This window comes from Bos taurus, chromosome 13, assembly GCF_002263795.3.
Source record: "Bos taurus isolate L1 Dominette 01449 registration number 42190680 breed Hereford chromosome 13, ARS-UCD2.0, whole genome shotgun sequence".
Lineage (NCBI taxonomy): Eukaryota > Metazoa > Chordata > Mammalia > Artiodactyla > Bovidae > Bos > Bos taurus.
In genome coordinates, this window is record NC_037340.1 from 54,916,888 (window position 1) to 54,939,365 (window position 22,478).

General features: G+C 64.0%; 1 protein-coding gene across 1 annotated transcript in view; it reads left to right on the forward strand.

Annotated features, from left to right (window-relative positions):
* Positions 1 to 22,399, forward strand: part of LAMA5 (laminin subunit alpha 5) — a 51,683-nt gene extending 29,284 nt beyond the window's left edge. The window contains exons 21-80 of the mRNA XM_025001135.2: positions 181 to 280; positions 415 to 571; positions 696 to 834; positions 996 to 1,138; positions 1,215 to 1,321; positions 1,416 to 1,569; positions 2,093 to 2,253; positions 2,361 to 2,469; positions 4,235 to 4,332; positions 4,413 to 4,614; positions 4,695 to 4,821; positions 5,377 to 5,516; positions 5,985 to 6,100; positions 6,184 to 6,395; positions 6,686 to 6,890; positions 7,116 to 7,260; positions 7,456 to 7,596; positions 7,680 to 7,838; positions 8,045 to 8,146; positions 8,249 to 8,332; positions 8,824 to 9,054; positions 9,594 to 9,707; positions 9,884 to 10,011; positions 10,251 to 10,331; positions 10,435 to 10,649; positions 11,080 to 11,180; positions 11,369 to 11,549; positions 11,645 to 11,794; positions 12,149 to 12,300; positions 12,387 to 12,497; positions 12,723 to 12,834; positions 13,465 to 13,635; positions 13,790 to 13,986; positions 14,114 to 14,230; positions 14,346 to 14,500; positions 14,782 to 14,923; positions 15,038 to 15,140; positions 15,746 to 15,856; positions 16,621 to 16,800; positions 16,895 to 17,043; positions 17,121 to 17,291; positions 17,389 to 17,525; positions 17,609 to 17,762; positions 17,882 to 18,015; positions 18,090 to 18,252; positions 18,366 to 18,491; positions 18,584 to 18,732; positions 18,827 to 18,959; positions 19,037 to 19,183; positions 19,282 to 19,412; positions 19,524 to 19,688; positions 19,782 to 19,920; positions 20,011 to 20,156; positions 20,243 to 20,435; positions 20,524 to 20,688; positions 20,792 to 20,954; positions 21,078 to 21,211; positions 21,287 to 21,380; positions 21,599 to 21,718; positions 21,859 to 22,399. Coding sequence (XP_024856903.1) covers positions 181 to 280; positions 415 to 571; positions 696 to 834; positions 996 to 1,138; positions 1,215 to 1,321; positions 1,416 to 1,569; positions 2,093 to 2,253; positions 2,361 to 2,469; positions 4,235 to 4,332; positions 4,413 to 4,614; positions 4,695 to 4,821; positions 5,377 to 5,516; positions 5,985 to 6,100; positions 6,184 to 6,395; positions 6,686 to 6,890; positions 7,116 to 7,260; positions 7,456 to 7,596; positions 7,680 to 7,838; positions 8,045 to 8,146; positions 8,249 to 8,332; positions 8,824 to 9,054; positions 9,594 to 9,707; positions 9,884 to 10,011; positions 10,251 to 10,331; positions 10,435 to 10,649; positions 11,080 to 11,180; positions 11,369 to 11,549; positions 11,645 to 11,794; positions 12,149 to 12,300; positions 12,387 to 12,497; positions 12,723 to 12,834; positions 13,465 to 13,635; positions 13,790 to 13,986; positions 14,114 to 14,230; positions 14,346 to 14,500; positions 14,782 to 14,923; positions 15,038 to 15,140; positions 15,746 to 15,856; positions 16,621 to 16,800; positions 16,895 to 17,043; positions 17,121 to 17,291; positions 17,389 to 17,525; positions 17,609 to 17,762; positions 17,882 to 18,015; positions 18,090 to 18,252; positions 18,366 to 18,491; positions 18,584 to 18,732; positions 18,827 to 18,959; positions 19,037 to 19,183; positions 19,282 to 19,412; positions 19,524 to 19,688; positions 19,782 to 19,920; positions 20,011 to 20,156; positions 20,243 to 20,435; positions 20,524 to 20,688; positions 20,792 to 20,954; positions 21,078 to 21,211; positions 21,287 to 21,380; positions 21,599 to 21,718; positions 21,859 to 21,986 — 8,594 coding nt within the window. The 3' untranslated portion in view covers positions 21,987 to 22,399. The remainder of the gene's footprint in view (positions 1 to 180; positions 281 to 414; positions 572 to 695; positions 835 to 995; positions 1,139 to 1,214; positions 1,322 to 1,415; positions 1,570 to 2,092; positions 2,254 to 2,360; positions 2,470 to 4,234; positions 4,333 to 4,412; positions 4,615 to 4,694; positions 4,822 to 5,376; positions 5,517 to 5,984; positions 6,101 to 6,183; positions 6,396 to 6,685; positions 6,891 to 7,115; positions 7,261 to 7,455; positions 7,597 to 7,679; positions 7,839 to 8,044; positions 8,147 to 8,248; positions 8,333 to 8,823; positions 9,055 to 9,593; positions 9,708 to 9,883; positions 10,012 to 10,250; positions 10,332 to 10,434; positions 10,650 to 11,079; positions 11,181 to 11,368; positions 11,550 to 11,644; positions 11,795 to 12,148; positions 12,301 to 12,386; positions 12,498 to 12,722; positions 12,835 to 13,464; positions 13,636 to 13,789; positions 13,987 to 14,113; positions 14,231 to 14,345; positions 14,501 to 14,781; positions 14,924 to 15,037; positions 15,141 to 15,745; positions 15,857 to 16,620; positions 16,801 to 16,894; positions 17,044 to 17,120; positions 17,292 to 17,388; positions 17,526 to 17,608; positions 17,763 to 17,881; positions 18,016 to 18,089; positions 18,253 to 18,365; positions 18,492 to 18,583; positions 18,733 to 18,826; positions 18,960 to 19,036; positions 19,184 to 19,281; positions 19,413 to 19,523; positions 19,689 to 19,781; positions 19,921 to 20,010; positions 20,157 to 20,242; positions 20,436 to 20,523; positions 20,689 to 20,791; positions 20,955 to 21,077; positions 21,212 to 21,286; positions 21,381 to 21,598; positions 21,719 to 21,858) is intronic.
* Positions 22,400 to 22,478: the final 79 nt, after the last annotated feature.

Here is a 22,478-nt window from a genome sequence, read left to right on the forward strand (position 1 = left end):
CTAAATCCTGACCCTCTGCTGTCCAGAGCCCCGGGCAGCTCCTGGTGGCAGTAACACTTGTCCTCTCAGCCTGGGTCACCCTTGATGGAGGGTGGACGAAGCAGAGTCCTGAGCTGCGGGCTGCGGGAGGAGCATGGAGACCGTGGGGCTGGGCCTCACTCACTCACTCCCCCATTGCAGGCTGCCGGTGTGATGTTGGCGGAGCGCTGGGGCAGAGCTGTGAGCTGAGGACGGGTGCCTGCATGTGCCGCCCCAACACCCAGGGCTCCACCTGCAGCGAGTGGGTACCCCGCCCCAGCTGGGCTGGGGGTGTGGGCTGGGGCAGCAGTTTGTCCACAGGCTTCTCCCTGGGGACCCCGGTGTGCGGTGCAGGGCCAGTACCTGTCCCGCCCTGACTGCCCCTGCTGTGGCCAGGCCTGCTCAGGACCACTATCTCCCTGACTTGCACCACCTGCGCCTGGAGCTCGAGGAGGCGGCCACGCCTGAGGGCCACGCTGTGCGCTTCGGCTTCAACCCCCTGGAGTTCGAGAACTTCAGCTGGAGGGGCTATGCACAGATGACACCCATCCAGGTGCGGGCTCTGTGTTCCTGGCATGATGGCTGGCAGAGGGCGGGCGGGCCCCTGAGCTCATGGGTGTCGGCTGAGCATGACCAGGAGGGCGCCCCAACTTTCCGTGCCCCCAACCCCACTGCAGCCCAGGATCGTGGCACAGCTGAACCTGACCTCCCCCGACCTCTTCCGGCTCGTCTTCCGTTACGTCAACCGCGGGCCCACGAGTGTGAGCGGGCGGGTTTCCATGCGAGACCAGGACAAGTTCACCACGTGTCCCAACTGTGAGTGCTGGGGCTGCTCCCCCACCACCCAGCTCCCACCACATCCCCATGCATGGGTGGGGAGGCCAGGCCCGTCCTCCTGACCCTGGGGGGCTGGTGACTGCAGCCTGGAGTGGCCGTCTCATCCCTGCATCCAGAAAGCCCACTGTCCCCACCCCCAGGCACAGAACAGAGCCAGCCCGTGGCCTTCCCGCCCAGCACCGAGCCTGCCTTTGTCACCGTGCCCCAGAGGGGCCTGGGGGAGCCCTTCGTGCTGAACCCTGGCGCCTGGGCCCTGCTCGTGGAGGCCGAGGGGGTGCTCCTGGTGAGGCAGGGCTGAGAGGGTTGGGGTGGGGCCCGGGGCAGGGGCCACACCACCTAACCTCCCCCCTCCCCACAAGGACTATGTGGTTCTGCTGCCTAGCGCCTACTATGAGGCAGCCCTGCTGCAGCTGAGAGTGACTGAGCCCTGCACGTTCCGGCCAGACGCCCAGCGCTCTGGAGACAAGTGAGGGCCAGTCTGGCAGGGCTGGGGGGGACCTGCCCCTCCCAGTGCCCAGGCCACCTGCCCTGTGCTGACCAGACTGTGTGTCCCCAACCAGCTGCCTCCTCTACACCCACCTACCCCTGGATGGCTTCCCCTCCGCCGCTGGGCCCGAGGCCCTGTGTCGCCATGACAACAGCCTACCCCGGCCCTGCCCCACAGAGCAACTCAGCCCCGCGCACCCGCCGCTTGTTGTCTGCTGGGGCACTGATGTGCGTGTCCCCGGGGCCCCTTGGGGACAAGTAGGATCAAGCCCTGGGGAGGCGTGCCTTTGGTCTGGAGGATGGGGGTCCGTGTTGCAGAAGGGACATGGGTGCAGGGCAGAAGTGATGCGGGCATGGCACAGTTAGTGGCTCAGGCAGCGCTTGCTGCCTTCAGGACTTTGACCTTGAGAGTCAGTGCCTGGGGCCTCAGCTGTAAATGGGGTGAGGGTGGCCCAGCACTCCAGCTTATCATGAGGGGGTGGCAGGTCATTGGTTCACTTCAGGCACCAGACACTCTGCAGTGATGAGGCTGGTGGGCCACGATGGGCAGGGGAGGCTCAGAGTGAGCAGAGGTTGGAAGGTCGAGTGGCCACAGGAGGAGTGCCTCCAGCAGCAGGAGTGGTGGGCACACAGGCCCTGAGACGGGAGGACGAGGCTCTGGGCACAGAGGATGGGAAGGGCCGTGTTTAGGAGCACCCTGTTCTCTTGGAGGGGGCCTGGGGTGGGGCCTCACATCGCCCTGTCCCTCCAGGTGGACGTCCAGCTTCAGGTGGCAGTGCCGCAGCCAGGCCCCTATGCCCTGGTGGTGGAGTATGCCAACGAGGACGCCCGCCAGGAGGTGGATGTGGCAGTGCACACCCCCCAGAGGGCCCCCCAGCAGGGGGTGCTGACCCTCCACCCCTGCTCATACAGGTGTGTAGGGAGTGGGTAGAGGGTACAAGCCCAGGGTATGGGGGGCGCTGGGGCTGGGTTCGGGACCCCAGCTGCCCTACCCACTAACCACCCCTGCCCACCCCCAGCACCCTGTGCCGAGGCACTGCCCTGGACGCCCAGCGCCACCTGGCCATCTTCCACCTGGACACAGAGGCCAGCATCCGGCTCACAGCCGAGCAGGCACGGTTCTTCCTGGTAAGACCCCGACCCCTTGCCTGCATGGGCCCCAGGACCCCACTGCAGGGCTCTGTCTTTGCAAAGATTTAAACATGCGCAGGAGTAGAGTGTGGTGAGCCTGGGTGCCCATCACAGGCACCGCCCTCAGCTTGTGCTGAGTCCAGGTTCTTCCAGAACCCCTCCCTTGCAAGTTTTTTCCTGTGGGTATGAAACGTGTGTTTATTTATAAAGAATGCCCATAGTCAGTTAAGGGGAACTGTGATGCATTGGAGCCAGGGTAGAAAGAAATACCTTTCTAAATTTTTAATTTATTTTTGGCTGTGCTGGCTTTCTCGAGTTGCTGCGATCGGGGGCTACTCTTGTTGCGGCACGTGGACTTCGCACTGCAGCAGCTTCTCTCGTTGCAGAGCACGGGCTCCAGGGGGTGTGGGCTTCGCTTCAGTAGTTGCGGAGCATGGTCTCAGTAGTTGTGTACACGGGCTTAGTTGCCCCGCAGCATGTGGGAATCTCTCCAAATCAGGGGTCCAACCTGTGTCTCCTGCAGTGGCAAGCGGATTCGTTACCACTGAGCCACTAGGGAAGACCAGAAAGAACAATCTTAATGCAAGGCCGCTTTTTGGTATAATTTACAAAAATGCCACAGCATGTGACTGTCTTAGGTCCTAAAGCTTGGGACTCACTAGCATCGAAGTAACTTGCTTCTGTGTCCTCCTCACAGAGTTGGAAACTAAATCCCAAGGTTAACTCGGGTTTGCAGGCCTGTTCTGCATCACTAAACTCCGTGCAGTGTTAACCCTTAGTTTGATGCCCAGAACCAAGCATACATGTTTGTTCAGTAAGTGATGAAACAGATGACATTTTTCTCATCAGAGTATTACACAGTTTCATCATTACATTTCCCTAGGCCTTTAAAAGTTTTATCAGAGTAACGTGCAGGTTTTATAAAAGCTTCAAATATTGAAAAGACTTGCAACGAAAACCACAGTCCCACACCCCATCTGCCGTGTCTCATTCCTCCTTCCAGAGTCTGCGTGTCTCTTCCATGTTGCTGAGTGACTCATGTCACATAGCTTCCTCCTAAGTTTTTGATGCTGGAACCCCTGTGATTCCTTCCTCACACACACAGCCCTGCAGTCCTGGGCTGGGTCACTGTAAACTTCCCATGGAGCTATACCCACCGCCCAAGCACCATTCTCCCGCAGTACCCAGGCCAGGAGGCAAGACGGCCGCACCCCAGATGCCCCTTGGCCCCTCGTGTGGTCACCCTGGACACTGGCTGTGCCACCTAGTGTGCCTGTTCTGGAACCTGCCATAACGGGAGTCACATGGGTGTGCTGTCTTTTCTGCCGACGCTGTGTTGGGGTGGCCTGAGCTGTCGCTGTAGTCTCGCAGTCTTCTGTCTCTGCTCTTAAGGTTTTTCTAGACACACTGTGATGCCATGTTTTACCATACTTGTCACACGTGTTTCTACACCTTGGGGACAGCACAGGGTGGAGACGGCTGCTCACGAGCCCTGGCTTGCAGAGCACCTGCCTGGGCTGGGTCCTGCCTTGTGACCACGGATGGTGGGGAGGGCGCAGGAAGAGGAGGTGTGGCCTGGGGTTGGGTGGGGCTGGAAGGCACTCCAGGGCCCAGAAACCTTGGTCGAGGGCTGGGGTCTGTGCGGCCGGAGGAGAAGCAGGCTGAATGGGGATCAGGGACTCAGTGCCAAGAGCCGGACCAGCCTAGGCAGGTGTGGCTGGGCTTCACCTGCCTTCACACCCACACCATCTGCTGCCCACAGCACAGCGTCACCCTGGTACCCACGGACACCTTCAGCTCAGAGTTCGTGGAGCCCCGAGTCCACTGCATCAGCAGTCACGGTGCCTTCAGCCCCAGCAGGTAGTGGGGCTGGGGGCCTGGCGGGGGCGGCAGGGTGGTGGCGGGGACACAGGAGCTCACCGGTGTATCCCCTGCCCCAGTGCTGCCTGCGTGCCCTCCCGCTTCCCGAAGCCGCCTCAGCCCGTGCTCCTCAGAGACTGCCAGGTGCTGCCGCTGCCACCCGGCCTCCCGCTGACCCGCTCGCAGGAGCTAACACCGGGCGCACCCCCACCTGGGCCCCAGCCCCGGCCCCCCACTGCCGCGGACCCCGACGCAGAGCCCACGCTGCTGCGCCACCCCCAGGTGAGGGCCCGGCCAGGACTCACAGCCTCGTGGGCACCCTGCCCCTCCTGGTGTGGGCTCACCGGAGCCTCTCCCTGCAGGGCACTGTGGTCTTCACCACCCATGTGCCCGCCCTGGGCCGCTACGCCTTCCTGCTGCACGGCTACCAGCCCGCCCACCCGACCTTTGCTGTGGAGGTCCTCATCAATGGGGGCCGCGTCTGGCAGGGTGAGCAGAGAGGGTGGACCCCTGGGTGAGAGGGCTGTCGGGTCTAGTCCACACGGCCCACGGAGGACGTGGATGGGGTGCAGCTGGGTCCACAGCTCACGTGGCCACAAAGCGGGGCCCATCCCCTGGCTGTGAGTGACAGAGCCACACACCTTGTCCTGCCCTTGGCTCTCAAACGGGGTGCCCCAGCCCATGGCAGGTGGCAGCCCCTGCCCCTCATGTCTGTGTGGTAACTCAGAACTCCCCCACCACATGCCAGGGTGACTGAGGGCTCCCTGGGGACACATGTCCATATGTATTTGTTCCCTTCTGCTCTCTGGGGCCCAGAGACCTGCATCTCACCAGCCCATGTACATGACCATGGCCAATTCATGTTGCATGAGTGTGCCAGGCCTTGTGGGCCTCTGGACGGGTCACACATCCATGGCACGTTCACAGATGCACAGTCCACAGGGACACGCGCCTCCGGGGCGACTGCAGGGGTCCCTGGGACGAGCTGTGGGGCAGGGGCGGTCTGCATGTGGTGGGTGTTGACTTACTGTTTCTCGCCTCCAGGCCACGCCAACGCCAGCTTCTGCCCGCATGGCTATGGCTGCCGCACACTGGTGGTGTGCGAGGGCCGGGCCATCCTGGACGTGACTGACGGCGAACTCACTGTGACCGTGCGTGTGCCTGAGGGCCGGTGGCTCTGGCTGGTGAGTTGGAGGCTGGTGTCTGTCCTCCACCCATCATACCATTAGAGGTTACCCTGCCAGGGCGTGTCCCCTAGTCTTTACAGGCGACTCTGAGCCCAGTGCCAGGGCAGCAGGGTCTAGGGACCTCCAGACCCATCTTGAGAGGCCTTGGGGTCCATGACTCCCACCAGCTCCTGGGGGCCCTGCTGGTCAGAGTGGCCTTCTTGGAGGAGGAGGCCTGGAAGGAGACGGGGGTGTCTGGCAGAAAGGGATGGGGGCACCAGGAGCCCAATTGCCTCTTCACGACCTGTTCCTGAGCTTCTGTTTGGCAGCAAAGGCCGGCCTCCCCTCTGAGTGGCCAAGGGAGGGACCCATAACCTGGCAGCCTCGCTAGGGCCCAGGACAGGGTATGATTCTATCCGGCCGGATGCTGGCCTGCGGGAGAGAAGCGCTGGGCCCACAGGAGGTGACTGGGCCTTGATGCTCTAGGAGTACGTGCTGGTGGTCCCCGAGGAAGCCTATAGCTCCAGCTACCTGCGGGAGGAGCCCTTGGACAAGTCCTACGACTTCATCAGCCAGTGCGCCACCCACGGTTACCACATCAGGTGGGCTGGGCTCGGGGCTGGGGGTGGGGCTGTGCAGGGGTGTAGCTGGCTGACAGCTGGCCTCACCCCCACCCCTCTCCCAGCCCCTCCAGCTCATCCGCCTTCTGCCGCAGTGCTGCCACCTCCCTCTCACTCTTTTACAACAACGGGGCTCGGCCGTGCGGCTGCCACGAGGTGGGCGCCATGAGCCCCACATGCGAGCCTTTTGGGGGCCAGTGTCCCTGCCGTGCCCATGTCATCGGCCGCGACTGCTCCCGCTGTGCCACCGGCTACTGGGGCTTCCCCAGTTGCAGGCGTGAGTACCCCAGTCCCGGGAGTGCTCAGGGGTGCCCGCCAGGCAACAGTGGTCAGGAGAATGTTCTGGAGCTGGTGGACTCGTGCTGCCCCTCCTGTTGTCCGGAAGGTCCTGGGGACCGGATAGCAGTTTTGAGCACCTGACCTCACGTCAGAGGAGCTGCCTGGGAGTTGGGGCCCGGAGTGGGTGGATCCAGGCTGGTGTAGGGTGGCCTCGCTCCCCGCCCCATGTTCAATGCCCCCAGGGCCACCATCGGGCCTTCTGACCGGGGGCTGTGCCTGCACCCACAGCCTGTGACTGCAGCGGCCGCCTCTGTGATGAGCTCACAGGCCAGTGCATCTGCCCCCCGCGCACCATCCCGCCCGACTGCCTCGTCTGCCAGCCCCAGACCTTTGGCTGCCACCCCCTGGTGGGCTGTGAGGAGTGTAACTGCTCGGGGCCCGGTGTCCAGGAGCTCATGGATCCCACCTGCGATGCGGACAGTGGCCAGTGCAAGTGAGTGCATGTGCTGGGGGTCTCTGTGGCCTTGGAGCAGTCCTGGGTCCCCTGCCCGCAAGCCCTGACCCCATCCCCGCCTGGCAGGGTCTCCTGAGGCTCAGCAGCGCCCTCTCCTCTGGCTCTTGGGGGGTCATCACCATGGTGGGGGGACACCTCTGGTCCCGTCTCAACATAAAGGGCAGGTGGAAGGAGGCCCAGCCAGCTCCTGACCTCTCATGGCAGGTGCAGACCCAACGTGGCCGGACGCCGCTGTGACACCTGTGCTCCGGGGTTCCATGGCTTCCCCAGCTGCCGCCCCTGTGACTGCCATGAGGCAGGTTCTGCGCCCGGCACGTGTGACCCCCTCACAGGCCAGTGCTACTGCAAGGTGAGGGGTCCACTGGCCCGGCCCGCTCCCCACCCCATCCCTCATCTTGCTTTGTCAGCTGAAGTTCATCCTCTCTGGGAGGCTGGGGCCTCCTGGAACACTTTGGGACAGCCAGCTCAGTTGCAGGGTGACAGGCAACACTGGCTGGACCCCCTACACGTGGCTGACTGCCCTGCCGTGCCCTCCCACCCTCAGGAGAACGTGCAGGGCCCGAGGTGTGACCAGTGCCGCCTGGGGACATTCTCACTGGATGCTGCCAACCCCAAAGGCTGCACCCGCTGCTTCTGCTTCGGGGCCACTGACCGCTGCCGGAGCTCGACGTATGCCCGTCGTGAGGTGTGTGGGCAGGCAGGCAGGGACACATCAGCCCGCGTGGATGTTGGACATGAGCCTGTGTGACACATCTCTGTGCCCCACAGTTTGTGGACATGGAGGGCTGGACGCTGCTGAGTGGTGACCGGCAGGTGGTGCCCCACAAGCGGCAGGAGGCGCTGATGCTTCGCGCAGACCTGCAGCGTGTGCCCGAGGCCATCCCCGAGCTGTACTGGCAGGCCCCACCCTCCTACCTGGGGGACCGGGTGAGCAGCCGAGTGTCCCCTGGGAGGGCACCTCGAGAGGATCCAGGGCCTTCTGGAGGCTGAGGGCAAGCAGGGAGGGAGGAGGCTCTGTGAGGGTGCCTGGCCCCGCCTGTACCCCCAGCCCCAGGGTGCCCAGAACCACTGCCATTGACTCCGGGCCCCTGGACTGAGTCTGGCCAAGTCGCATCTCTCCATCTGGCCTCCAGGTGTCATCCTATGGCGGGACCCTCCGCTACGAACTGCACTCGGAGACCCAGCGCGGGGACGTGTTCAACCCCATGGAGAGCAGGCCGGATGTGGTGCTACAGGTGGCCGACCAGGGGATCTTGGTGGGTGGGCAGCGGGCGCAGCCAAGCCGAGACTGTGGTCAGCCAGCTTCCTGGCCCTCATCCGCCCATGTGCCTCCCCAGGGCAACCAGATGAGCATCACATTCTTGGAGCCGGTGTACCCAGCGCCTGGCGATGTTCACCATGGGGCGCTGCAGCTGGTGGAGGTGAGCGGTCGTCCCTGGTCCCCGGGGCTGCGGGGCCTGCTCCCTGTGATGTAGAACAGCGTCGAGGAGCAGGATGGGTCAGCTCCTCCAATGCGCTGCCCTTGTGGTTCTCTCTGCACACTGCCCACTCCTGTCTTTTTTGCCTGTTTCTTTTCTGGCGGGGTTGTGTCATTCCTGATGTTCAGCCTGTGTCCTGACTTCAGAGCTGTGCTGTCTGCTCTCCATCTGTAGCCCATGCGTCTTTTTCTAAGATCCCTTTGGGGTCACAGACAGTCTTACCTTCAGTATGCTCAAATCGACCGCTTTTGTGTTTGTAGTTAGTGTTTTTAAGTTAAGCCTTTGTCTCTCAGGTCAGGAGTCGCTCACCTGAACATGTCCCCCACCCACGCCTCCTGTGGTCTGAGTGCCCCCGCCCCCACGGGAGGGTCTGTCTTGGGCTCCTGCTGTGCCCTCTTGTGGCCACCACAGTGAGCCCTGTCGTGGTTATGCAGGGGAACTTCCGACACATGGAGACCCACAGTACTGTGTCCCGCGAGGAGCTCATGATGGTGCTAGCTGGCCTGGAGCAGCTGCATATCCGTGCCCTCTTCTCGCAGGCCTCCTCGGCCGTCTCCCTGCGCAGGGTGGCGCTGGAGGTGGCCAGCGAGATGGGTGGGGGGCCTCCAGCCAGCAATGTGGAGCTATGCATGTGCCCTGCCAACTACCTTGGGGACTCGTGCCAGGTGAGGCAGTGGAGGTGGGCACCAGGGCCAAGTGGTCCCCCACCCCGGCCCGCACGTCCCCAGGCATCCACACTTGGCCTCTGTCTCCACCTCACCCCACTTCTCCTCTTATACCTGCTGGGCATCACCCTGCTAGCAGCCGGCCTTCCCGCCTCAGGCCGAGCCGGCTGCTTGTTCGACCATCTGCTCGTCCACCGTCAGCTACTCCCTGCCGGCCCCCGTGTGCCCTAGCTGGTCTTCACGCATTTAGTGCCCAGTTCCCCTTACATCCACAGTTCACCCAGAGAGCATCCACTTCACCTCCTCCCCATCTCACCTGTGGGCCATCCCTCCACCCACTTGGAAGTGTCTAGAGGAGAATGGTGGGTGGGGGTGCCCTGAGCCAGGGCCTCTGTGTGGCTTTGTGGGCTCTGACTTCAGACCTTCAGCCCGTCAGGGTCAGGACCCCTAGGGCTGACCTGTGAGTATGGTCCCTGGTCTGCCCCCACATCAGGCTGGCCCTGCCTCCTTCCCTGACCACCAATGCCCACCCACTCCAGGAGTGTGCCCCTGGCTATTACCGGGACGTCAAAGGTCTCTTCCTGGGTCGCTGCATCCCCTGTCAGTGCCACGGCCACTCAGACCGCTGCCTCCCTGGCTCAGGCGTCTGTATAGTGAGTGGGGACCTGTGGGGGGTGGGCAGCAGGCACCAAAGGCACAGAGTAGGGTTGTGGGTATGCTGAGGTCTAGGTAGGGGTGGGTGCCCTGGGCACGGGCCCTGCATGGCTGGGGATGGAGCTGGTGGGAGCGAGGCCTCCACTGTGGGGGCTGAACTGTTCCCTCTGCCCAGGGCTGCCAGCACAACACTGAGGGTGACCACTGCGAGCGCTGCCAGGCCGGCTTCGTGCGCACTGGGTCCGAGGACCCTGCAGCCCCCTGCATCAGCTGCCCCTGCCCCCTGGCCGTGCCCTCCAACAAGTAAGCTGGGCCAGCCATCCCGGGTCCCGACTGTTGGTTGGTGGCCCAAAGTCTTTATAGACCCAGAACGGAATACTACCCCCACGCCTGGTTGAATCAACACTGCCCTCTGTGGAGGCCAGTGCAGCCAGATGGGCCCATGAGGTGGGGACCCCAGCACCTGGTGCCTGGCCCGGCCTGAGTACCCACGTGCTTGCCTGGAGAACGCCAGTGTGTGATGACCACTTCCGTCTTTGCAGTTTCGCGACAGGCTGCATCCTGAGAGGGGGCCGCACCCAGTGTCTCTGCAAACCAGGCTACGCTGGGGCCTCTTGCGAGCGGTGAGCTGGGTGGCAGTGCTTGAGTGGGGGCAGGGTCTGTTTGAGGGGCCCAGGGCACTGAGTGCCTGAGCCACTGCCACCCACTGACCATGCCACCCCCCAGGTGCGCACCCGGCTTCTTCGGGAACCCCCTGGTGCTGGGCAGCTCGTGCCAGCCCTGTGACTGTAGTGGGAACGGTGACCCCAACATGCTCTTCAGCGACTGCGACCCCCTAACAGGCACCTGCCGCGGCTGCCTGCGCCACACCACCGGGCCCCGCTGTGAAAGCTGTGCCCCTGGCTTCTATGGCAATGCCCTACTGCCCGGCAACTGCACCCGTAAGTGGGGAGGGCAGGGACAAGGGGTGTCCCCCCCGAGCAGGCTGTGTCCTGGGCTGAGCCCAGCATGGATGGTGCGGACCTGACCAGGCCCCCCGAGCTCACGATCAGGCACCCCCATGGCCGGGCCAGGGGTTGTTTGGAGACTCTGGCCTCTCCTGAGGGTGGGGGTTCCCAGGAGGGCTCTGGCAGGGCTCCCCAAAGAGCTCCTCTGGGGGCTGAGCCTGGGCTGCAGCAAAGTTGGGCACAGTGGGACAGTGAGTAGGCAGCTGTGTGGTCTGGACCTGGATGGAGCAGGGAGGTGGTGAAAAGTAAGCGTCTGGGGGCTTCCTTTGGGGCAGGAAAAAGGTGCATGTGGAGTAGGAGCCTAGTAAGGGCTTCCGAGGGCTAGGAAGAAGCTGGGGTGATTTCCCAGGGTTACTTTCTGCAGGGTGTGACTGCTCCCCATGCGGGACAGAGGCCTGTGACCCCCACAGTGGACACTGCCTGTGCAAGGCCGGTGTGACTGGGCTGCGCTGTGACCGCTGTCAGGTAGCACTGCCTGGGAGGGGCAGGACCTTGATGTAGGGGCGGGGCTCGGTAGGAGGGGGGGAGTTTGTGGGTGGGGCTCAGGGTGATAGGGGCGGGGCTTTGTGTGGGTGGGGCCTCATGGCTCCAGGGCTGAAGGAAGGTGAATTTTGAGGGTTGGGCAGAGCCGTGACTGCAGTCTGTGCCCCCAGGAAGGACACTTTGGCTTCGAGGGCTGCGAGGGCTGCCGCCCATGCGCCTGTGGACCAGCCGCCGAGAGTTCCGAGTGCCACCCCCAAAGTGGGCAGTGCCACTGCCGGCCAGGGACTGGGGGACCCCAGTGTCGCGAGTGTGCCCCCGGCCACTGGGGGCTCCCCGAGCAGGGCTGCAGGCGTGAGTGCGAGCAGGCGGGGTACCTTGGGGTGGCGAGTACCCCCAGGGTCCTCAGCCAGCTACTCACCCCGCCTCTCCTGCCCCTCCCACCCAAGGCTGCCAGTGCCAGGGGGGACACTGTGACCTGCACACGGGCCGCTGCACGTGCCCTCCTGGGCTCGGTGGGGAACGCTGTGAGACCTGCAGCCACCAGCACCAGGTGCCTGTGCCAGGAGGACCTGGGGGCCACGGCGTGCACTGTGAAGGTGCGTCCCTGCCCTGCCCACTGCCTTGGCCACTGAAACACACCTGGCTCACCCTGCCCTGGGGCAGTGCAGGTCCCAGCCCCCTCCTGACCTGGTGACCCTGACATTCATCTCGACTTCCAGAGCAGCCCCCTGGCCCTAGCTCTGCTTTTGTTTTCTGAGACCCCATAACTGTCCTCCTGTTGATCCTGAGACCCTCATGCTAACCTCTGACCCCCAACTCACCTCATCACCCTCAGCCCAGCTCAGTACCCCTGTTATATCTCTGTGAGCTCCAGTGACCATCTCTACCATGCTGATGCCCCTGCCCTCCCTGCCCCCTTCACCCCGCACCCACCTGCCCCCTGCCTGCAGTGTGTGACCACTGTGTGGTCCTTCTCCTGGACGACCTGGAGCGGGCCGGTGCCCTCCTCCCTGCCATCCGGGAGCAGCTGAGTGGCATCAACGCCAGCTCTGTGGCCTGGGCCAGGCTGCACAGGCTGAACGCCTCCATCACCGACCTGCAGGTACTGCCCTGCCCGACCCCCAGGCACCCTCTCCTGGCCCCCAGCCTATCCGTCCTGGGTCACAGGCTCACCTTCTTCTCCCCCAGAACCAGCTCCGGAGCCCCCCAGGCCCCCATTATGAGACCACACAGCAGCTGGAGGCACTGGAACGACAGACCTCAAGCCTCGGGCAGGACACTCAGCATCTGGATGGCCAGGCAGGCCCCTGGGGACTCCCGCCCTAGAACCCCTTGGAACACTCCTCCTCCAGAGAAGCCCCCACTCCCTCTCAGCAGAACCCTCCCTGAGAAGTCTCTCCCCTCAGGCTCCAAACCATCCAGAATCACTCCTGACCTTCGGCTCAGGCTCAAGGTCCTTCCCCAGGCTCCTAGGCTTTCCCCAGCCAGCAGGGGCTGAGGCCTGATGGGGCACTTTGTCCACAGGCCACCAGAGCCCGAGCCCAGGCTGGCCAACTACTGGACAGCACCGAGGCCACGCTGGGCCGGGCACAGACGCTGCTGGCAGCCATCCGGGCTGTGGACCTTGCCCTGAGTGGTAGGCGCTGGCCCAGCTGGGCGGGTGGGGAGAGTTGAGCAGAGTGATATTCCGAGCTGAGGGCAGCGGGTGTGCCTCTGCGGGCTTGGCCTTAAACACACTTTGGGGTGTTTAGACAGGGAGATGGTGCCCTGGTCACAGAAACAGCAGGTCCGAGTAGGGAGGGGAAAGGGGCAGCCCACGTGGCCAGAACAAGAGGGCTGGGCAGGGACCACCTGCGAAGTGGGAAAAGTGGGTGAGCCTTAGTTACAACCTGACACGTGTTACAAGAAGAGATCAGAAGGGACCAGGCCCATGCCAGGGTCTAGAAGGAGATGAAATTGCAACTGAGCGCTGGGCTGGGAGGAGAGATGGTTAAACCAGGGGCCCAAGGAGTGGGCTGAGTAAAGGGAGTGGTGGGGGTATTGCTGTGGGGGTTGCAGGAGGCAAGGGGACATGGGCCAGAGGCCAGGCGGGCCTCAGAGTCGTGGCCTAGAGCAGGATCTCTGTCCAGGGCCTGCCAGCTCATGTGTGGGGTGTCTGAAGAGGCTTAGCCAGGGGCTTCTGGATGGAAGCTAGTGGGCAGAGGTCTGCTTGGCAGCGGGCTAGCCCTGGGCCCTGACAGCCCGTTCATTCCCCAAACCCCCACAGAGCTAGAGTCCCAGACGGACCGCCTGGCACCGGCCAATGCCTCAGTCCCATCGGGTGAGCAACTGCGCCGGGTGCTGGCCGAAGTGGAACGGCTGCTCCAGGAGATACAAGCACGTGACCTGGGGGTTCCACGAGCAGCTGCTGAGGCCGAGCTGAGGGAGGCCCAGCGATGTGAGTGGGGTCCACCCAACAGGGCAGAGTAGGGAGGGCCCTGGGGCTGAGGCCAGCCCAGACTGGCATCCCATCAGCTTGGCAGGGCGGATGGGGGCTGGCAGGCACTAGGGGGCACTGCCCGAGTGACCGTTCCTACACTGGGCCTTGCCAGTGCTGGACCGTGTGCAGGAGCAGCTGACCAGACGCTGGGAGAGAAACCAGGCGCTGGTCACACACACCCGAGACCGGCTGGCCCAGTATGAGGCTGGACTCATGGACCTGCGGGAGGCCCTGAACCGGGCAGTGGGCACCACACGGGAGGCAGAGGAGCTCAACAGCCGCAACCAGGAGCGCCTAGAGGAAGCCCTGGTAGAGAGCTGGCCCCGCCCCTCCTCCTCCCTGCCCCCTTGGACTCTTCACCCCGTCACCCCCACCCCTTTACTTTCCCACCTCACCTCTATTCTGTTACCTCCCACGCTCTCTCTATCATCTCCAGCAACGGAAGCAGGAGCTGTCCGGGGACAATGCCACTCTGGGGGCTACTCTGCAGGCTGCCAGAGACACCCTGGCCCGGGTCTCTGAGCTTCTGCGTGGCATGGACCAGGCCAGGGAGGTGAGCACCCCCCTCCCCAAGGGCTGCATACTCAGTGGGGGCGGGCACACCCAGATGAGGTTTGAGTGAGCAGGGATGGGGACGAGGGTCCCCCCTTACATACCCCTCACCCCAGGAGTATGAGCACCTTGCTGCCAGCCTGGACGGCGCCCGGACACCGCTGCTTGAGAAGATGCATGCCTTCTCCCCAGCGAGCAGCAAACTAGAACTGGTAGAGGCCGCCGAGGCCCACGCGTGGCAGCTGGACCAGCTGGCGCTCAACCTTTCCAGGTATGGGACCCAAACAGGATGGGTGGGGCAGAGCTGGTTTGCGAGAGCTCTTAGATGGAGTAGGCATTGTTCCTGCAGGGCTGGGCAGAAGTTGGGGCCCAGGTTTGCAGACAGGAGCAGGAAAGGTACACTGGGCGGTGGAAGGTCATGACCTAGGCCGGGAGTCAGGCCGGGAGTCTGGGCCCAGCAGGCAGGCAGGCCCAGCAGCTGTGATGGGGAGGCCAGTGAGCTGGGCTGAGCCCCCACTCCAGCCTCGGACCTTCCCCGGCCTCCCCTTACAGCATCATCCAAGGAGTCAACCAGGACCGCTTTATCCAGAGGGCCATTGAGGCTGCCAACGCCTATAGCAGCATTCTGCAAGCCGTGCAGGCTGCCGAGGGCGCTGCTGACCAGGCCCGGCAGCAGGCGAACCACACGTGGGCGGTAAGGCCCTGACCCTCCCACACCCCCACCCCCCACTGCAGCCCTGGCTGCAGCCCCTGTTCCTGGCAGCCCCTCTGGGCAGGGCTAAACCACATCCTATCCCTGCGTCTGCAGATGGTGGTGCAGCGGGGCCTGGCACCCCGGGCCCGGGAGCTGCTGGCTAACAGCAGTGCCCTGGAGGAGGCCATCCTGGGGGAGCAGCGGAGACTGGACCTTGGTGAGTGTCATGTCCCAAGGGGCATCCCGGCTCTGTGGGACTCTTGCCCTCCAGCTCTGTTGTGTGGGGGTTCATGGATTGTCACTGTGAGAGTCAGGATGGCAGCTGCCATGGGTGTGAATTTTCCCCACCGCCCCGGCAAGTCCACTCCTGGAGCCCTGCAGAGGCCTGCCCACCCTGACTTTGTGACAGGACCCCAGGACATGGGAGGGCCTGGGGAGAGGACACGAGAACCAGCTGATGGTTCTGCTGTCCTGGCTGAGGGTCATGTGTGTGCCAGGCCATGGGCTAGGTGGGGGTGTGTGTATGCACCCTCTGCTGTGAACACCTCAGGGTGCTGGTGGCCATGCGCAGCGGCTTAGCTTTTCTGAGTCTCCATTGTTTCACCTATAAAATGGGACGGTTGCATTTGCTGTGGGCCTAGGAGGCTGCTCTGAGATTTGGGGTGCAGTGCTTTCCCCCAAGCCGATGGCCCTTGTGTCCAGGTGTCTCCCTCTGACTGTGTGTGTGTGAGCCTTAGCACTCCCTGGTCAGGAGGACTCAAGTGGCTGTGCCTGTACTGTGTGGGCGGGGGCTCCTCAGGATTGAAGCCGTCTTTCCCACAGCGCGGGCCACCCTCCAGAACACTGGGACCCAGCTCCGCGATGCCCGGGCCAGGAAGGAGCAGCTGGCGGCCCGTGTCCGGGAGGTGCAAGCCCTGCTGGCTATGGACACAGGTAGGGTGGGTCTCCTCCCTGCAGTTCCACCACCTCTTGTCCCCAGAGCTGAAGGGGCACCTACCCACACGGGCATCACCCCACCAGCCCTGCCTGTCCAGTGGAGTCACCATCCAGGAAGGGGCCCAGGGTAGTTCCAACCCTGGGGACTCTCCCCAGCCCTAAGGACTTGCTTCTGGTCGGGAATCAGACACCAAACAAACGTCACCCCCAACGTCAGCCTGGGTAGCAAGTGAACCCAGGAGGAATGGGGAGCATTTGGAGAGAGAGGACGCGGGGCGGACGGGGAAGGTACAGGTGTTCAGTGGGCTCAGAGATGGCAGCAGCAGCAGGGGTCAGTGTGGCTGGAGCTGGACGCCCAGGAGACACCTCAAGGGTCCAGGGGCCGGGAGGGCTCAGGGCACAGGAGGGATCCCTGCTGACTCGAGAGTGGACCCTGCCTACCAGCCTGGGGGCCATGGGGACTCTGGAAGGACCTCAGGAGAGATGGAGTGGCGGGGGTGGGGGTGGGGGGACTGACCAGGGGGAGATGAGGCTGAGCTGACTCAAGCAGGCCTCAGGGGACTCCACTCAGGTGTGTGGCTGGCACAGGAGGGCTGTCTATCTGGGAGGGGGTGGCGGGTGAGTCTCTACCGCCCTGAGGTTCTCACGAGTCAGGGGGGCGGGGTTAATTCCCTGTTGCTGGTTCTGGCAGGGGGTCTTAGTGGTCTCCCCAGATAAGGATGAGGCCCCTCCCCACTGAGCCTCCACACGGCTCACTGCAGATGAGACAAGCAAGAAGATAGCCCATGCCAAGGCCGTGGCCGCTGAGGCCCAGGACACAGCTGCCCGCGTGCAGTCCCAGCTTCAGGACATGCACCGGAACGTCGAGCAGTGGCAGGGCCAGTACAAGGGCCTGCAGAGCCAGGACCTGGGCCGTGTGGTGCTTGATGCTGGCCGCTCAGGTGGGTCCTGGGGCACAGTGCCCCGACGGTGGGTGAGCCAGGGTGGGCAGGCCAGGCATGCAGGGCCTCCTTCCCCTCCGTTCCCTGCCTGCAGTGTCCACCCTGGAGAAGACGCTGCCACAGCTGCTGGCCAAGCTGAACCTCCTGCAGGACCGCGGGGCACACAATGCCAGCCTGGCTCTGTCAGCCAGTATCGGCCGCGTGCGGGAGCTCATCGCCCAGGCCCGTGGTGCCGCCAGCAAGGTGGGTGCGAGTGCCAGGGCCAGGTGGGCATCTGGGAGACCAGGAGGTGGACACTGATGGGCCGTGTGTCCCCACAGGTCAAGGTGCCCATGAAGTTCAACGGGAGCTCAGGGGTGCAGCTGCGCACCCCTCGGGACCTCACCAACCTCGCCTCCTCCACTGCCCTGAAGTTCTACCTGCAGAGCCCAGAGCCCACAGCTGGCCAGGTCACAGGGGACCAGTTTGTGCTGTACATGGGCGGCCGCCAGGTAGCAGGCGGGCTCTGCGGGCTGGGTGGAGCTGGGCGCCAGGCTGGAGCGGGGGGGGCGCCCGAGGCCCTGCCCCACTGAGTCTCCTGTCACCCAGGCCACCGGCGACTACATGGGTGTGGCTCTGCGGGGCCAGAGGGTGCACTGGGTGTACCGCCTCGGTGGGGCAGGGCCTGCAACCCTCAGCATCGACGAGGACATCGGGGAGCAGTTTGCGGCCGTCAGCATTGACAGGTGGGACACCCGGTCCCCACAGCACTCCCCCACCTCCGAGTGTGGCCACGTGTCCACACCTCACCTCCCACCTCTGCCCTCAGGATCCTCCAGTTTGGCCGGATGTCTGTCACGGTGGAGAATCGGATGGTCCAAGAGACCAAGGGAGACACGGTGGCCCCTGGGGCTGAGGGGCTGCTCAATGTCCAGCCGGACGATTTCGTCTTCTACGTGGGGGGCTACCCCAGCAACTTCACGGTGAGCCTGGCCAGCCTGGGCGCGCAAGCTGCCCTGCCCGCCTGTCCCACGAAGTCCTGCTCAGTGTCTGGCCCAAGCTCCCCACTGGGGTCTGCCCTGACTGCGCACTGTGCCCACAGCCCCCCGAACCCCTACGCTTCCCCGGCTACCGGGGCTGCATCGAACTGGACACACTCAATGAGGAGGTGGTCAGTCTCTACAACTTCGAGAAAACCTTCCAGCTGGATACAGCTGTGGACAAGCCTTGTGCCCGGTACGTGTGGTCTGAGCCGACCCTCGCTCCGACTCTGCCCACCCTCGGCTGACCCTCCCACCTCTGACCGGCAGCTCCAAGTCGACTGGGGACCCGTGGCTCACAGATGGCTCCTACCTGGACGGCTCCGGTTTTGCCCGCATCAGCATGGAGAGCCAGCTCAGCAACACCAAACGCTTCGACCAGGAGCTGCGGCTCGTGTCCTACAGCGGCATCATCTTCTTCCTGCAGCATCAGGCATGTCCGCTGTCCATGCCCCTACCCTACCCCCACCATCCACGCCCCCCCCGCCAGCTGTCCACACCCTCTCCCCTGCCCCGCTGGCTGTGCTGACCCTCCCCTTTCCCCAGGACCAGTTCCTGTGCCTGGCTGTGCAAGAAGGCAAACTAGTGCTCCTCTATGATTTTGGCGCAGGCCTGAAGGAGGCCGGCCCGCTGCAGCAGCCTCCGCCACAGCTGACTGCAACCAGCAAGGCGGTAAGGCCGGCTTCAGAGAAGGCCCTGGGTGGGGAGGGGCAGTGGGGGTCGCAGCTCCCCTGAAGGTGCCCACCTGTGCCGGCGCCTCCCAGATCCAGGTGTTCCTGCTGGGGGGCAATCGGAAGCGCGTGCTGGTGCGCGTGGAGAGGACCACGGTGTTCAGCGTGGAGCAGGAGAACGTGCTGGAGCTGGCCGACGCCTACTACCTGGGGGGCGTGCCGCCCAGCCAACTGCCTGCCAGGTGAGCACTGGCCTGGGGCGAGGGGTGGGGATGGGGGCGCAGGGCCTGGGGAGGCCACCACTGCGGCTCATCCCGTGGACACTGGTGCCTGCAGTCTGCGGCAGCTCTTCCCCTCTGGAGGCTCCGTGAGAGGCTGCATCAAGGGCATCAAGGCCCTGGGCAAGTACGTGGATCTCAAGAGGCTGAACACCACGGGCGTCAGCGCCGGCTGCACCGCTGACCTGCTGGTGAGCCCCTCCCGCCCCCAGCCGCGTCCACACCCTTTCTGGCTGCCACCGCAGGCCCTCACAGTCGCCCCCTGCAGGTGGGACGGGCCATGACTTTCCACGGTCACGGCTTCCTGCGCCTGGCACTCCCCAGCGATGCCGTTCCCCTCACGGGTGACGTCTACTCTGGCTTTGGCTTCCGCAGCAGCCAGGACAGCGCTCTGCTCTTCCAACGAGAGTCCCCGGTGCGTCTGCCCCACCACCAGGGCAGCAGGGTGGGGGCGTGTGGCCAGAGGGAGTCTGGGCCCCCAGCCTGGCTCACTGACCCAACCATACTCCACAGGGTGGGCCATGCGAGGTGACCCTGCAGCAGGGTCACGTGACCCTCCGGCTGGCCAGGACTGAGCTGAAGACACAAGAGCGTTTTGATGATGGGGCCCCCCACTACGTCACTTTCTACAGCAACAGCACGGGGTGAGCCTGGCTCACCTGGCCTCTCCAGGGAAGGGGGACAGAGCTGAGGGTTTAGGGACAATGCACTGTGGGTTGGGTGGCAGGATGGGGAAACACCACTCTCCCCACCAGGGTCTGGCTCTATGTGGATGACCAGCTTCAGGAGATGAAGCCCTACCGGGGGCCACGGCCCCAGCCTCAGCCCGAGGGGCCCCCTCAGCTCCTCCTGGGGGGCTCGCCCAAGTCCAGTGACATTCGTAACTTCAGTGGCTGCATCAGCAATGTTTTTGTGCTGCGGTGAGCGGAGTGGGCATGGGGGGGACACTGTTTGCTGGCAAGAACCTGCTGACTTGGCCCCAGCCACTGACCTGCACCCCTCACCCTCCACAGGCTCCTGGGGCCTCAGCGCGTGTTTGACCTGCAGGAGAACCTGGGCAGCTTCAATGTGAGCTCAGGCTGCGCTCCAGCCCCTCGCACCCAGCTCCTGGAGCAGGTCCCGCAAGGGCTGCGGGCCACTGTCTCTCGGAAGGTAGGGTACAGGAGGGGTGTGGGCGGCGGGGCTGGGGTAGGCAGAAAGCCACCTCCTCATGTCCCTGCACCCCCATCCGATCCCCCCCAGGCTGCCCGCCGAAGCCGGCAGCCTGCCCAGGACTCTGCCTGCTTGCCACCTGGGTCCCTCAGGACCATGCGAGACACCTACCAGTTTGGGGGTCCCCTGACCAGTTACCTGGAGTTTGCACATGTTCCGGCCTCCCCCAGTGACTGGTAAGCCTTGGTGGGGACCAGGGTCGGGGGGTGCCACAGTGGGGTGGAGGTAGGGCACAAGGCTGATGCCCGTGCTTGGCTTCCAGGTCACAGCTCTCCATGCTCGTCCGCCCACATGCCCCCCGAGGGCTCCTGCTCCTTGCTGTCCCTCAGACAGCCAGCAGCCCCTCCCTGGTTCTCTTCCTGAACCACAGACGTTTTGTAGCTCAGACCGAAGGCCCTGGGCCCCAGCTCCAAGTCCAGAGCCGCCAGCGTTCACGCACTGGCCAGTGGCATACGGTGAGGGACTGGGAGAGGGGACACGGGGCGGGAGGTAGGGGGGGGCATCTGGGAACTCCCACTCTGATGTGCCTCTCCCCACCCCCAGGTGTCCGTGCGCTGGGAGAAAAGTCGGATCCAGCTGATGACAGATGGGGTCTGGGCCCATAGCCAGGAGGAGCCAGGCCGGCAGCACCAGAGGCAGCAGGGCCCCCGGCCACACACACTCTTTGTGGGGGGCCTTCCTGCCGGCGGCCACAGCCCCAGGCTCCCGGTGAGCACCACCTCGCCCAGCCTCCCACCCCTCCCCAGCCAGACACTGTCCACCTTCCTAGCACCCCAAGGGCCTGACCCCAGCCCACTCTGTGTTCCTACAGGTGGCCATCAGCAGCCCTGAGTTCAGGGGTTGTGTGAAGAGGCTGAGGCTGGATGGGCGGCTCCTGAGGGCCCCCACGCGGATGGTGGGGGTCACACCCTGCTTCTCAGGGCCCTTGGAGAAGGGCCTGTTCTTCACAGGCAGCGGGGGAACCGTCACTCTAGGTCTGTCTCTGACTGGTGCCCTCCCAGTCCTCTTGGGGTGGCCGGGGGGGGCAGAATAGTGATACCCAGAAAGGGTGGGGCCTGGGGCCAAAGCCCTCCTCCTCTCACGGCCCCTCCTTGCAGACACCCTGGGGGCCACACTGCCCGACGTAGCCCTGGAGCTGGAGGTGCGGCCCCAGACAGCCACCGGCCTGGTCTTCCACTTGGGCCGGGGCCAGACGCCCCCGTACCTAGAGCTGCAGGTGCTGGGGAAACAGGTAAGACAGGTGTGAGCCTCAGCCTCGGGGTGGGATCAGGGCTGGCAGGGGCCTCCTGACCTCTCACACCCCCAGGTCCTGCTGTGGGCAAACGACGGCGCTGGTGAGTTCTCCACGCTGGTGACACACCCCGCAGCACTGTGTGATGGACGCTGGCACCGACTGGCAGGTGAGCCGGGGCCTCTCCCAGCGGGAGGTCGGAGACACTCCTGACCCTCACCTGCTGCAGAGTCAAGCCTGGAGGGACTGACTCGGCAGGGGTCAGCCGCAGGCCCCCAGCGGGGAGGGTGGCAGGGACTTAAAGCCAAAGAAGCAGGGTGAACAGCCCCTGGCCCCGTGGCTTGTGAGAGACCTCCCAGCCCGGCCACAAGGAAGCTGTGCTTGCAGTGACCAAAGGCGGGAACGTGCTCCGGCTGGAGGTGGACCAGCAGAGCAACCACACCCAGGGCCCGGCACCGGCCACCTGGGCCAACACCCTGGTGCCGCTGCATCTCGGGGGCCTGCCGGGTGAGTGCGGCCTCGGCCTGGGGGCAGGGGGAGGGGGAAGGCTGCCCTGGGCACCAGGCGCTGAGGTTGAGAGTGGGGAGCCCAGGCCTGATGAGACACCAGCCTCTGCTCCAACTGGGCCCTTTCCTCCTCTCCCTCAGAACCCTGGAAACGGCCTCACTACAACGGCTGCATGCGGAATCTGGTGCTGAACCAGGTGTCTGTCACCTGGCCTCGCACTGCGGGTGTGCAGGGGGCAGTGGGGGCCAGCGGCTGCCCAGCCACGTAGCACAGCCACCCCCGGGACCCCAGCCGACAGCTCCAGCAGCCGCACGAGGGGGTCTTCTGGAGTCCACAGGTGGTCTGCCCCATCAGGCAGGGTCTTGCCCCCCAGAACCCCCAGCCCCTCCACCCAATGTGCAGACACCACCACCCTCAGCTGGCTTCTTAGATGAAGTCTGTGTGTATTTATCTAGATTCCAGATTCTATGGGTAATAAAGTCTTATTTCTGGGAATGGTTTTAAGTTATATCTAAACTTCCTAAAGGAAAGGGTAAATAACACTGTAAAATGGGGGTTTGTATTTTTTATCTTTCAATTTAATTATGAAATTTCCCTTCCGCCAATATTCAATAATAGGAAAGCTGTAAATCACAGGTCCCCCTGCTTCTTGAAACAAAAATTAAAAAGTAACTTGTGTAACTGAGTGTCGACTTTAAATGTAGAAAAAGAAAAGCAGCCCAGTGGGCCTGGAGGCCCAAGCCCAGCACGACTGTCCCTC